Consider the following 13514-nt stretch of genomic DNA (forward strand, 5'->3'; position numbering starts at 1 on the left):
TGTCCTAGACTCCTAGATATGACGTACAGGACCAACCCTGACGTCTGTTTATCTCCTTTAAGGACATAGGCTGCTTCAGCCATAATGTTATTGTTCCCATTCTGTGACCGGGCAACCCTAGGTCACAGATGGTCTGTTGTTGTGGGTGCACTGGGACACTTCCTTCTTTGTTGTTTTGTGGACTCCAAGGTATGACATCTTCGAGGCCATAAGTGACGGACGCAAGTGACTCAGTGTGCCCAACTGTTTAAGCTATCTTATCAAAATATGTTGATTACTCTCTGTGAAACCAGTTAAATGGGCTAACGAGAGAGAGGCGCTCCAGAGTTGACGTGGCAACCCACCCGTGCAGTCTCACCGTGACTGCTGTGACTTGTGATGTGAACTCTCCGGCCGTAACTCCAAATAAATCATCAGTGTTTGACATCAAAGCTCCTGCTCTACCGTGTCTCTTTCACAGAAGTTTCCCTTACAAATTATAGGGAAATATAACAAAATAAAAACAAATGTTTCTTCATGTAATTTTTTTATTTAAGATCGTATGTTGCCCTCACTACATTTGCTTCAGAGAAATGCACAATAAATGGTGTATCATGAACTGTATCTATACTTAGTGAGGGCAACATATGATCTTAAATAAAAAATGACATGAAGAAACATTTATTTTTATCTGACCCGAGACAAAGCTATCAAATCCTGTATCGCCCAAACATCTGAGGTGATGGGACAACTACGAGAAGAGAGAGCGAAAGACAGCGACAACCTGGTGCTCCTCAGACAGCTCAGGAAGGAGCAGACCAAAGTGAGTCCTGTTCCTGACGTTAGAGGGCTCCAAACACCAGCAGCTGAGAGACACATCTGCAGCTGGAGGAGTCTCCCTCAGTGGCGCTTCACCTAAATTACCAACATTTCCTCAATATATTTTGTGTTAAATTGACTTTAATTAACAGAAACCATGTCTTAGTTAGTCAGAACCAAGCCCAGTTCCAGAACAAAATGACTCAGGGTGCATCTGAGACTTCTTTTAGAAATCATAAATAAATAAAAGCAAATGCAACATAAGAGCCACAACAAATACCTGGAGATTCTTTTGTTCTGCTTTCTAACACTAAATATCTTCATCTCTGTGTGAATAGATTACACATTAGACAGAGGTCTTCAGACTGTTGGTGTGTTTCCTCGTTCCATTTGATTCTGTACGCTCAACACCCATTTGATAACTCAGAAGACTTTAAAGAGAGTTCAGCCTCCTGACAGCCTGGTGGAAAAAACTGTTCTTTAGTCAGGAAGAAAGTAGAGTAAACAAGTTTGTGTGTGTGTGTGTGTGTGTGTGTGTGTGTGTGTGTGTGTGTGTGTGTGTGTGTGTGTGTGTGTTAAATCAGCATGAAGGCAGATTTTGTAAACAAGTGTTTTCAAAAACCAGGGCCTCGGTAGGCATGTGGAAAGTTGTAAAGGGGACATTGACCCCCTTTCCTTAGGCATCCGGCCCGGATTTGTTGTTATGGCTGGTTTGACCTCATCAACATGGTTTGACAGAGACTGCCGGGAAAAAAATGGCCCAAACGTCTGAGGTGGTGGGACAACAGCGTGAAGAGAGAGCGAAGACAGGGAAAACCTGTTCAGGAAGGAGCAGAGTGGTAGAGAAACTCTGGGAAAGAAAAGTTATTGTATTGAATTTTACATAAACTTTTAGACAGCTCAGAAAGGACCAAAGTGAGTCCTGTTTCTGACGTTAGAGGGCTCCAAACACCAGCAGATGTGAGTGTGTGTGTGTGTGTGTGTGTGTGTGTGTGTGTGTGTGTGTGTGTGTGTGTGTGTGTGTGTGTGTGTGTGTGTGTGTGTGTGTGTGTGTGTCATCACTGCTAATGCTGTCCTGGAGATATCAGCAAAAATATTGCTGAGGGCAGCAAATAGGTCAGGGCCGCTGCTTGTGGGTTTCAATGAACAGTGTGACATTTGGAAAGATATGACTTACAGTAAATGTGTGTTGCTTTAATGATGACCTCCTGCTTGTTTAAAGGGGTCGGGGGTCACGTGCAGGTCGTGCAATGTCCTCAATCAGTTTGCATTTTTTGCAAGATGTGTTCACTCCCTGATCTCCACAGAGGAGTGTTCCTCCACACCCTGCAGAAATAGGCAAGGTATGTCAGATTGATTTCAACATCAATGATAACAGAGGTTTTTTAAGTTAGTAACAAATCTACAGTAGCATTATCTTAATTACAAACATCAAATCTGAACAAACATAAACTATTATAGAACACTTGAAACAAATGAATAACAAGATTTTGTGATGTATGAACCTCTCCACAAAAAAAGAAACAATTTGAAAGCACATTTTTAGTACACTTTATTTTATTTAAATGCATTTATAGCGAACTATTTATAAATTACTTTTTAAGGACCATTCATGTGGGTTATTTCTCGTGACTGTCTCTGCCACTTTGTTCCTCTATTATTTATGACGGTTATTTAAACAGAACAATGAAACTATTCCTCCTAAAGTAACTTCTGGGATCAGATTGTGAAAATGATTTAAGTGTTTAAATGATGCTAAACATTAACTAATCCTTCCACTTAAAACAGAACAATTGATGATAGGCAACATGTGTGTTGTTGTTGTATTTGTTAATCCCTGGACTTTACACCTCAATCCTCCGTGTTAGTTTCATCTTGTGACTGCTGTTCCTCTTAATCACGTGGTGTCTGTTCCTGAAATTGTGTATCAATAGCGTTTGACCCTGCAATACTTTTACTTTAAAGGGTCCCTATTCTGCTCATTCGGTTCATATCAGTATTTAGTGTCTCTACTTTAAAGAGTCCTCTCCTGCTGATGTTCAGGTGTATATCAGTATGTAGTGTCTCTACTTTAAAGAGTCCTCTCCTGCTGATGTTCAGGTCTATATCAGTATGTTGTGTCTCTACTTTAAAGAGTCCTCTACTGCTGATGTTCAGGTGTATATCAGTATGTAGTGTCTCTACTTTAAAGAGTCCTCTCCTGCTGATGTTCAGGTGTATATCAGTATGTAGTGTCTCTACTTTAAAGAGTCCTCTCCTGCTGATGTTCAGGTGTATATCAGTATATAGTGTCTCTACTTTAAAGAGTCCTCTCCTGCTGATGTTCAGGTGTATATCAGTATGTAGTGTCTCTACTTTAAAGAGTCCTCTCCTGCTGATGTCCAGGTGTATATCAGTATGTAGTGTCTCTACTTTAAAGAGTCCTCTCCTGCTGATGTTCAGGTGTATATCAGTATATAGTGTCTCTACTTTAAAGAGTCCTCTCCCTGCTGATGTTCAGGTGTATATCAGTATGTAGTGTCTCTACTTTAAAGAGTGCTCTCCTGCTGATGTTCAGGTGTATATCAGTATGTAGTGTCTCTACTTTAAAGAGTCCTCTCCTGTTGATGTTCAGGTGTATATCAGTATGTAGTGTCTCTACTTTAAAGAGTCCTCTCCTGCTGATGTTCAGGTGTATATCAGTATGTAGTGTCTCTACTTTAAAGAGTCCTCACCTGCTGATGTTCAGGTGTATATCAGTATGTAGTGTCTCTACTTTAAAGAGTCCTCTCCTGCTGATGTTCAGGTGTATATCAGTATGTAGTGTCTCTACTTTAAAGAGTCCTCTCCTGCTGATGTTCAGGTGTATATCAGTATGTAGTGTCTCTACTTTAAAGTGTCCTCTCCTGCTGATGTTCAGGTGTATATCAGTATGAAGTGTCTCTACTTTAAAGAGTCCTCTCCTGCTGATGTTCAGGTGTATATCAGTATGTAGTGTCTCTACTTTAAAGAGTCCTCTGCTGCTGATGTTCAGGTGTATATTAGTATGTAGTGTCTCTACTTAAAGAGTCCTCTCCTGCTGATGTTCAGGTGTATATCAGTATGTAGTGTCTCTACTTTAAAGAGTCCATCTCCTGCTGATGTTCAGGTGTATATCAGTATGTAGTGTCTCTACTTTAAAGAGTCCTCTCCTGCTGATGTTCAGGTGTATATCAGTATTGTAGTGTCTCTACTTTAAAGAGTCCTCTCCTGCTGATGTTCAGGTGTATATCAGTATGTAGTGCCTCTACTTTAAAGAGTCCTCTCCTGCTGATGTTCAGGTGTATATCAGTATGTAGTGCCTCTACTTTAAAGAGTTCTCTCCTGCTGATGTTCAGGTGTGTATCAGTATGTAGTGTCTCTACTTTAAAGAGTCCTCTCCTGCTGATGTTCAGGTGTATATCAGTATGTAGTATCTCTACTTTAAAGAGTCCTCTCCTGCTGATGTTCAGGTTTATATCAGTATGTAGTGTCTCTACTTTAAAGAGTCCTCTCCTGCTGATGTTCAGGTGTATATCAGTATGTAGTGTCTCTACTTTAAAGAGTCCTCCTCCTGCTGATGTTCAGGTGTATATCAGTATATAGTGTCTCTACTTTAAAGAGTCCTCTCCTACTGATGTTCAGGTGTATATCAGTATGTAGTGTCTCTACTTTAAAGAGTCCTCTCCTGCTGATGTTCAGGTGTATATCAGTATGTAGTGTCCTCTACTTTAAAGAGTCCTCTCCTGCTGATGTCCAGGTGTATATCAGTATGTAGTGTCTCTACTTTAAAGAGTCCTCTCCTGCTGATGTTCAGGTGTATATCAGTATGTAGTGTCTCTACTTAAAGAGTCCTCTCCTGCTGATGTTCAGGTGTATATCAGTATGTAGTGTCTCTACTTTAAAGAGTCCTCTCCTGTTGATGTTCAGGTGTATATCAGTATTAGTGTCTCTACTTTAAAGAGTCCTCACCTGCTGATGTTCAGGTGTATATCAGTATGTAGTGTCTCTACTTTAAAGAGTCCTCTCCTGCTGATGTTCAGGTGTATATCAGTATGTAGTGTCTCTACTTTAAAGAGTCCTCTCCTGCTGATGTTCAGGTGTATATCAGTATGTAGTGTCTCTACTTTAAAGAGTCCTCTCCTGCTGATGTTCAGGTGTATATCAGCATGAAGTGTCTCTACTTTAAAGAGTCCTCTCCTGCTGATGTTCAGGTGTATATCAGTATGTAGTGTCTCTACTTTAAAGAGTCCTCTCCTGCTGATGTTCAGGTGTATATCAGTATGTAGTGTCTCTACTTTAAAGAGTCATCTCCTGCTGATGTTCAGGTGTATATCAGTATGTAGTGTCTCTACTTTAAAGAGTCATCTCCTGCAGATGTTCAGGTGTATATCAGTATGTAGTGTCTCTACTTTAAAGAGTCCTCTCCTGCTGATGTTCAGGTGTATATCAGTATGTAGTGTCTCTACTTTAAAGAGTCCTCTCCTGCTGATGGTTCAGGTGTATATCAGTATGTAGTGTCTCTACTTTAAAGAGTCCTCTCCTGCTGATGTTCAGGTGTATATCAGTATGTAGTGTCTCTACTTTAAAGAGTCCTCTCCTGCTGATATTCAGGTGTATATCAGTATGTAGTGTCTCTACTTTAAAGAGTCCTCTCCTGTTGATGTTCAGGTGTATATCAGTATGTAGTGTCTCTACTTTAAAGAGTCCTCACCTGCTGATGTTCAGGTGTATATCAGTATGTAGTGTCTCTACTTTAAAGAGTCCTCTCCTGCTGATGTTCAGGTGTATATCAGTATGAAGTGTCTCTACTTTAAAGAGTCCTCTCCTGCTGATGTTCAGGTGTATATCAGTATGTAGTGTCTCTACTTTAAAGAGTCCTCTCCTGCTGATGTTTCAGGTGTATATCAGTATGTAGTGTCTCTACTTTAAAGAGTCCTCTCCTGCTGATGTTCAGGTGTATATCAGTATGTAGTGTCTCTACTTTAAAGAGTCCTCTCCTGCTGATGTTCAGGTGTATATCAGTATGTAGTGTCTCTACTTTAAAGAGTCCTCTCCTGCTGATGTTCAGGTGTATATCAGTATGTAGTGTCTCTACTTTAAAGAGTCCTCTCCTGCTGATGTTCAGGTGTATATCAGTATGTAGTGTCTCTACTTAAAGAGTCCTCTCCTGCTGATGTTCAGGTGTATATCAGTATGTAGTGTCTCTACTTTAAAGAGTCCTCTCCTGCTGATGTTCAGGTGTATATCAGTGTGTAGTGTCTCTACTTTAAAGAGTCCTCTCCTGCTGATGTTCAGGTGTATATCAGTATGTAGTGTCTCTACTTTAAAGAGTCCTCTCCTGCGGATGTTCAGGTGTATATCAGTATAGTGTCTCTACTTTAAAGAGTCCTCTCCTGCTGATGTTCAGGTGTCTATCAGTATGTAGTGTCTCTACTTTAAAGAGTCCTCTCCTGCTGATGTTCAGGTGTCTATCAGTATGTAGTGTCTCTACTTTAAAGAGTCCTCTCCTGCTGATGTTCAGGTGTATATCAGTATGTAGTGTCTCTACATGTCTCCATGCTTTAATGTTCAAAAAGCTCTTTATTGTTCTCATACTGCCTGTGCTGCAGCACCTCTTTTCACCCTCTGTCTGAAACCAGAGCCCAGTCTGCTCTGATTGGTTAGCTGGCCGGCTCTGTTGTGATTGGTCAACCACTTAGAGATGTCCTGCCCCTTAGCCTATTACATACAATGTGTTGGAGCGCTAGCCAATAGGAGTGTGAGTATTTCATAGTGATGTCACTATGTTCCGGAAGTAAACAAAGGAGTCAATGGCGTTTGTGGTTGTAAGAACCCTCATGAGAACCATTTTAAAACCTATAAACCTTTTTGATATATTAGAAGTGATGTTTCCGTATACAGCAGTATGGTACAGAGGTCAAACACTTATTGACATGTCAGTTTATTACTTTTTCCACTCACTGTTTTCCAAATCCTGTGATAGTGTCAACTGTTTCTGCTTATCCTCCTTTCAGTAAACTTTGAGATGAGGACTTTAGGAGTAAATAATACAGTGTACACTGACACCATTATACTGGCAGTACATCCCAATAAAAAGGCAATCTTCTTAAAGTATAAATGCAAAATCATCAGGACACACAGATAGTGAATAAATCTGATGTTTGTCAAACAGATTTAAAATGATAAACATGAACTAATGTCCAGAGTGTTCCGTATTCAGTGGGAATGATTACAGTTTACATAGAAATCATTTGAATTATACGTCAAACGAACTGCGGCTTCAAAAGGTAGATCATCCAGTAATGAGTGGACTGTGGTTTGTTTTCATCGCGTCTTTGCCCAACCCTTTTTTATTCACAATACCTGAGAGTTGTAGACACGCCTTGGACCCCGCAGCGATTTCACAATTCAGATCCCACAGAAATAAAGACAACACTTCACATTTCAGAAAAGAATCTGGTTCATTTATTAATTCACTTTATACAAAATAGTTACATGTAATCCTGATTAATACAGTATTATTCTGTAAGATTAAAAAAAAGTGAGGAATGGGAACTGCATTGTTTTATAGACTAAACCAGGATTATTTGATTATAACTGTGATAAGAGCAGCCGTAGGCACTGATGCGTTGTTTTATTTAGGATCTTATTAGAAGTACTCAATAGGGTCGCTGTGGCTCTTTCCTTGCTGAATGGCACTCAGTTCTGTCCCTGATCCCTGATGTGGGAGCTTTGCCCAAACACGCAGGTGAACGTGATCCTCTTCTCCAACATGGACCTGCAAGAAAGTACAAGTAGAAGGCAAGGCAAGGCAAGTTTATTTATATAGCACCTTTCAACACAAGGCTATTCAAGGTGCTTTACAAAAAATGAAAGACATTAAGAAAATGGCATTTAAAATCAGTCATTAAAAAGAAAAGCTAATAAAAGAAACATTAAAAGAAAAAATACATGGATAAAAGTTACAGTGCAGTCTAAGATATAAATAGTTCAATTAAAAGCAGCGACAAAAAGAAAAGTCTTCAGCCTGGATTTAAAAGTAGTCAGAGTTGCAGCGGACCTGCAGGTTTCTGGGAGTTTGTTCCAGATATTTGGAGCATAATAACTGAACGCTGCTTCTCCATGTTTAGTTCTGACTCTGGGGACAGAAAGCTGACCAGTCCCTGAAGACCTGAAAGATCTGGATGGTTCATCATTTAGCAGGAGGTCAGAAATGTATTTTGGGCCTAAACCATTCAGTGCTTTATAAACCAGCAGCAGTATTTTGAAATCTATTCTTTGACACGCAGGAAGCCAGTGTAAAGACTTCAGAACAGGAGTGATCCACTTTCTTAGTGTTAGTGAGGACTCGAGCAGCAGCGTTCTGAATTAGCTGCAGCTTCCGAATAGATTTTTTAGTGAGACCTGTGAAGACACCATTGCAGTAGTCCAGTCTACTGAAGATAAAAGCATGGACAAGTTTTTCCAGATCCTGCTGTGACATTAGTCTTTTAATCCTAGATATATTCTTTAGGTGATAGTAGGCTGATTTAGTAACAGTTTTAATGTGACTGTTGAAACTCAGGTCAGAGTCCATGACTACACCTAGATTTCTGGCTTTATCTGTTGTTTTGAACATTGCAGACTGAAGCTCAGCGCTAACTTTGATACGTTCTGCCTTGGCTCCAAAAACCATTACCTCAGTTTTATCTTTGTTTAATTGGAGGAATTTCTGACACATCCAGTCATTGATTTGTTCAATGCACTTACTCAGTGTTTGAATTGGAGCATAGTCTCCTGGTGAAATTGTTACGTACATTTGTGTCTCATCCGCATAGCTATGGTAGCTTATTTTGTTGTTTTTCATTATCTGAGCCAGTGGTAGCATGTAGATGTTAAAGAGAAGAGGCCCCAAGATGGAGCCTTGAGGAACCCCACATGTCATATTTGTCAACTCAGATGTGTATTTACCTATAGAAACAAAGTTGTTTCTGTCCTTTAAGTAGGATTCAAACCAATTTAGAACTGTTTCCGAAAGTCCCACCCAGTTTTCCAGTCGGTCTAGTAATATGTTGTGGTCAACAGTGTCAAACGCAGCACTGAGATCTAATAATACTAACACTGAAGTTCTGCCACTGTCTGTGTTTAAGTGGATGTCATTAAAGACCTTTACAAGAGCAGTCTCGGTGCTGTGGTTTGGACGAAAGCCTGACTGGAACACATCCAAACAGTTATTTAAATGCAAGAAATTACACAACTGTTGGAAAACAACTTTTTCAATGATTTTACCTAGAAATGGCAGGTTTGATATGGGCCTGTAATTGTTCATTACTGAAGCATCTAGATTATTCTTTTTTAAGAGCGGTTTAATGACTGCAGTTTTCAGGGCCTGTGGAAAAATACCTGAGTGAAGAGATTTGTTTACTATATGAAGTAGATCTGAGGCCATGCAAGGCAAAACATCTTTGAAAAATCCTGTTGGAATAATATCAAGGCAGCAAGAGGAGGATTTCAGAAGTTGTATAATGTCCTCTCGGTTTTTATCATTAATCTGATGGAATTGTGTCATGGTGTTTGAATTGATGTTAAGTGGACACAGAGACAACACATTTGCTGTTCCTGATGCAGAGGCACTGACTGCTTGTCTGATTTTCTGAATGTTGTCAGTGAAGGAGGCAAAATCATTGCACGCCCTGGTGGATAGAAATGCAGAGGCTACTGACACTGGGGGGTTAGTTAGTCTGTCGACGGTAGCAAACAAGGCACGTGCGTTGTTTTTGTTTTTGGTAATGATGTCAGAGAAGAACGATTGTCGTGCATTTTTCAATTCCAAATTATAAAGGCCAAGTCTCTCTTTATAGATTTCAAAGTGAACCTGGAGATTTGTTTTTTTTAGCTTTTCGACATTCTCTTTTTTCTGCTCTCACGGTCATGGCCTTTCTCCATGGAGATATTTTCTTGCCAGACACTTCCTTTACCTTAGTTGGAGCAATGGCATCTATAACATTTTTAATTTTTGAATTAAAATGATCTACTAGCTCATTTACTGAGATGTTAGCAGGGGCAAGTGTGGAAGAGAAATTCTGAGTAAACATTTCCCTAGTGTTTTCAGTTAAATATCGCTTTGTGGTTACCTCTTTTTTAACATGTTTGTGAACAGAAATAGAGCTCTCAAAGAAAACACAGGAATGGTCAGAGAGTGCAACATCAGTCACCACAACCTTAGAGATATTCACACCCTTTGAGATAATTAAGTCCAGAGTGTGCCCCTTATTGTGCGTGGGCTCCGTCATAGTCAGTCCATAGCTATCAAGAACACAAAACAGTTCTTTGGCCCCTCTGTCCTGGGGGTTGTCAACATGGATGTTAAAATCACCAACAATGACCAGACGGTCAAAGTCAATACACACTATAGACAGCAGTTCAGTAAAGTCATCAGAAAAGCTTGCACAGTATTTGGGTGGTCTATAGATATTTAGGAAGAGAGCTCGAGAGGAGCATTTCAGCTGAAGGGCCACATATTCAAAAGAAGCAAAGTTCCCATAAGATGTCTTCCTGCATTGAAGCGAATCATTGAACAGAATAGCAACTCCACCCCCTTTCTTATGCATTCTTTCCTGACTCATAAAACTAAAGTTGGGAGGGGTTGATTCGATAAGAACAGCTGCACTGTTATTTTGTTCAATCCAAGTTTCTGTTAAAAACATAAAATCGAGATTGTGCTCAGTGATAAAATCATTGATTAAAAATGTGTTTCCTGCCAAAGACCTGACATTTAATAAAGCTAGTTTAAGTTTGTTCGACACACTATCAGTCATGTTTTTTGTAACAAGCTGTGGCTGACATGGAATCACTGCTAAATTAGATAAACTCACACAAACATTTGAGCGCTTCCTGTTTCTAAGATGATTCACCGCTCTTAATCTATTACCTATCAACACAGATATCGGCAAAGCTACTGGCAGGCAGGGCCCCGGCATGTCCTGGAAAGAGTTGAGAGTGCCATACGCACGTTATGAGGTCAACCGCTTAGAGATGTCCTGCCCCTTAGCCAATCACGTACAATGTGTTGGAGCGCTAGCCAATAGGAGTGTGAGTATTTCATAGTGATGTCACTATGTTCCGGAAGTAAACAAAGGAGTCAATGGCGTTTGTGGTTGTAAGAACCCTCATGAGAACCATTTAAAAACCTATAAACCTTTTTGATATATTAGAAGTGATGTTTCCGTATACAGCAGTATGGTACAGAGGTCAAACACGTATTGACATGTCAGTTTATTACTTTTTCCACTCACTGTTTTCCAAATCCTGTGATAGTGTCAACTGTTTCTGCTTATCCTCCTTTCAGTAAACTTTGAGATGAGGACTTTAGGAGTAAATAATACACAGTGTACACTGACACCATTATACTGGCAGTACATCCCAATAAAAAGGCAATCTTCTTAAAGTATAAATGCAAAATCATCAGGACACACAGATAGTGAATAAATCTGATGTTTGTCAAACAGATTTAAAATGATAAACATGAACTAATGTCCAGAGTGTTCCGTATTCAGTGGGAATGATTACAGTTTACATAGAAATCATTTGAATTATACGTCAAACGAACTGCGGCTTCAAAAGGTAGATCATCCAGTAATGAGTGGACTGTGGTTTGTTTTCATCGCGTCTTTGCCCAACCCTTTTTTATTCACAATACCTGAGAGTTGTAGACACGCCTTGGACCCCGCAGCGATTTCACAATTCAGATCCCACAGAAATAAAGACAACACTTCACATTTCAGAAAAGAATCTGGTTCATTTATTAATTCACTTTATACAAAATAGTTACATGTAATCCTGATTAATACAGTATTATTCTGTAAGATTAAAAAAAAGTGAGGAATGGGAAGTGCATTGTTTTATAGACTAAGCCAGGATTATTTGATTATAACTGTGATAAGAGCAGCCGTAGGCACTGATGCGTTGTTTTATTTAGGATCTTATTAGAAGTACTCAATAGGGTCGCTGTGGCTCTTTCCTTGCTGAATGGCACTCAGTTCTGTCCCTGATCCCTGATGTGGGAGCTTTGCCCAAACACGCAGGTGAACGTGATCCTCTTCTCCAACATGGACCTGCAAGAAAGTACAAGTAGAACGTTATGAGATCTTGGCAAATAGGAGGCACAAGAACCAGCTGTAAAACAACCCTGATATTCATCTCTTTCTATCTCGTAGGTTGGAGAAACTCACAGCTAAATCGTCTAAATCAAAGATTGACTGACTAAGTACATTTACTCAAGTACTGTGCTCAAGTACAATTGTGAGGTACTTCTACATTCCTTGAGTATTTCCATTCTATGCTACTTTGTACTTCTACTCCACTACAATTCAGAGGTAAATGGTGTACTTTTACTCATGTATTTAATCCCTTTAGTTACTTCACAGATGTGGATGAATGATGTGAAATATAATCAAGTGTTGAATCAGACTTTAGTTCCACCTGGAGTAAATCCACCAGCTACCCTGCAGTATACAAAGCCATTCAGACTAGCTGCACCTTTACCAGCTTTGAGAACACTTTCATGATCAATCATTATAAAACATATCATATATATTATTCTGAAATGGGCCAATCTGCACAATGACTACTTTTACTTTTGGTAATTTAACTATACTTTTGTACATTTTGAATGCAGGACTTTTACTTGTAACAGAGTATTTATACACTCTAGTACTTCCACTTTCACTCAAGTACAAGATCTGAGTATTTCTCCCACCTCTGTTTATGATCGCTTTAATCTCACTTGATGTTTGCTACTAAGTAAAAGTGGTTTCCGGGCAATAATGTTTTCTTTGTAAATGATAATTACCTTGATGAAGTAGTTGGTCCCAGCCACAACCTGAGAGGTGTAGCTCTTGGCTTTGAAAACCTCATATTTCTTGCCTGCTTTCTCCTCAGCAGCGGCCTTTACCTGAGGGAAGATGAAAAGGCAGCAGAATTAAAAATGAAACTCAAATCAATGTTAAATAATAATAACAACAATAGGCCCTTTCTTTGTTTATTGTACTTACCCCATCACAGATCGTCTGGATTTTTTCGTCGGCCTCAGTTGAAACATTAGAAACCCCTCCACACATCATTCCCTTTCCACACGACATCTTGTGATCGTCTTAGTGTCGAAATATCAGCTAAAAAACGAACAAAACGACCTGTTTTTATTGCTGTCAGTAAGACGTTCCTCCAGACTGAGTCAGGGAATCATGTGACTCTGTTGTTTGGATCATACCACTGACGTAGGGGTGTTTGCTTTCAAAAACGGTGTCACAAACCGAACAAAACAGCCAATAATGCTTGTCAGTGTATCCACTCGGTAGTGGCTGTTATTTTCAACAATCCATCGTTTTTGCAACCATGTAGGAAGTTTCTCAATATAAATGTTAGTATGGCTTTTCTCTGTGTTCCCCTCTATACAGATGATATGGTTCAGTCCGAGGCGGGGCTTTGTTTGCATGGTGACAGCTGACTATGATGTTTAAAAAAAACACTGCTGGTGACCAGACAACACCCTTTGAATGGAAAAAAGTCATTTCAATCACGAGTTTTGAAGATACAAAATGAGTCAAACAACTTGCAAAGCAGCTGAGCTTTATTTTCTTCTTCTATTTACTAGAACAACCCCCATAACAATGCAAAAGACTGGTTTGTTTTATGATTAAATCAGTTTAAAAGAAACTGATTTTCTTGACAGTGGATGA

At 39.6% G+C, this 13514-nt stretch overlaps 1 protein-coding gene across 1 annotated transcript; it reads right to left on the reverse strand.

Annotated features, from left to right (window-relative positions):
• Window positions 1-11555: 11555 nt before the first annotated feature.
• Window positions 11556-13036, reverse strand: LOC117535839 (cystatin-B-like). Its single transcript, XM_034200437.1, has 3 exons — window positions 12831-13036; window positions 12629-12730; window positions 11556-11891 (listed from the first exon to the last, which is right to left on the reverse strand). The coding sequence occupies exons 1-3, from the start codon at window positions 12915-12917 to the stop codon at window positions 11763-11765; spliced, it is 318 nt and encodes a 105-aa protein (XP_034056328.1). The 5' UTR covers window positions 12918-13036; the 3' UTR covers window positions 11556-11762.
• Window positions 13037-13514: the final 478 nt, after the last annotated feature.

The sequence above is a fragment of the Gymnodraco acuticeps genome, unplaced genomic scaffold (genome assembly GCF_902827175.1).
Source record: "Gymnodraco acuticeps unplaced genomic scaffold, fGymAcu1.1, whole genome shotgun sequence".
NCBI lineage: Eukaryota > Metazoa > Chordata > Actinopteri > Perciformes > Bathydraconidae > Gymnodraco > Gymnodraco acuticeps.

What these genes read in the sequence shown, in the direction of transcription:
- LOC117535839 (XM_034200437.1), bottom strand. Translation starts at nt 12,917, where the DNA reads ATGTCGTGTGGAAAGGGAATGATGTGTGGAGGGGTTTCTAATGTTTCA. An exon ending in TCCAGACGATCTGTGATGGG is followed by an intron (nt 12,731 to 12,830) that starts GTAAGTACAATA and finishes ATCTTCCCTCAG; the next exon opens with GTAAAGGCCGCTGCTGAGGA. An exon ending in GGACCAACTACTTCATCAAG is followed by an intron (nt 11,892 to 12,628) that starts GTAATTATCATT and finishes ACTTTCTTGCAG; the next exon opens with GTCCATGTTGGAGAAGAGGA.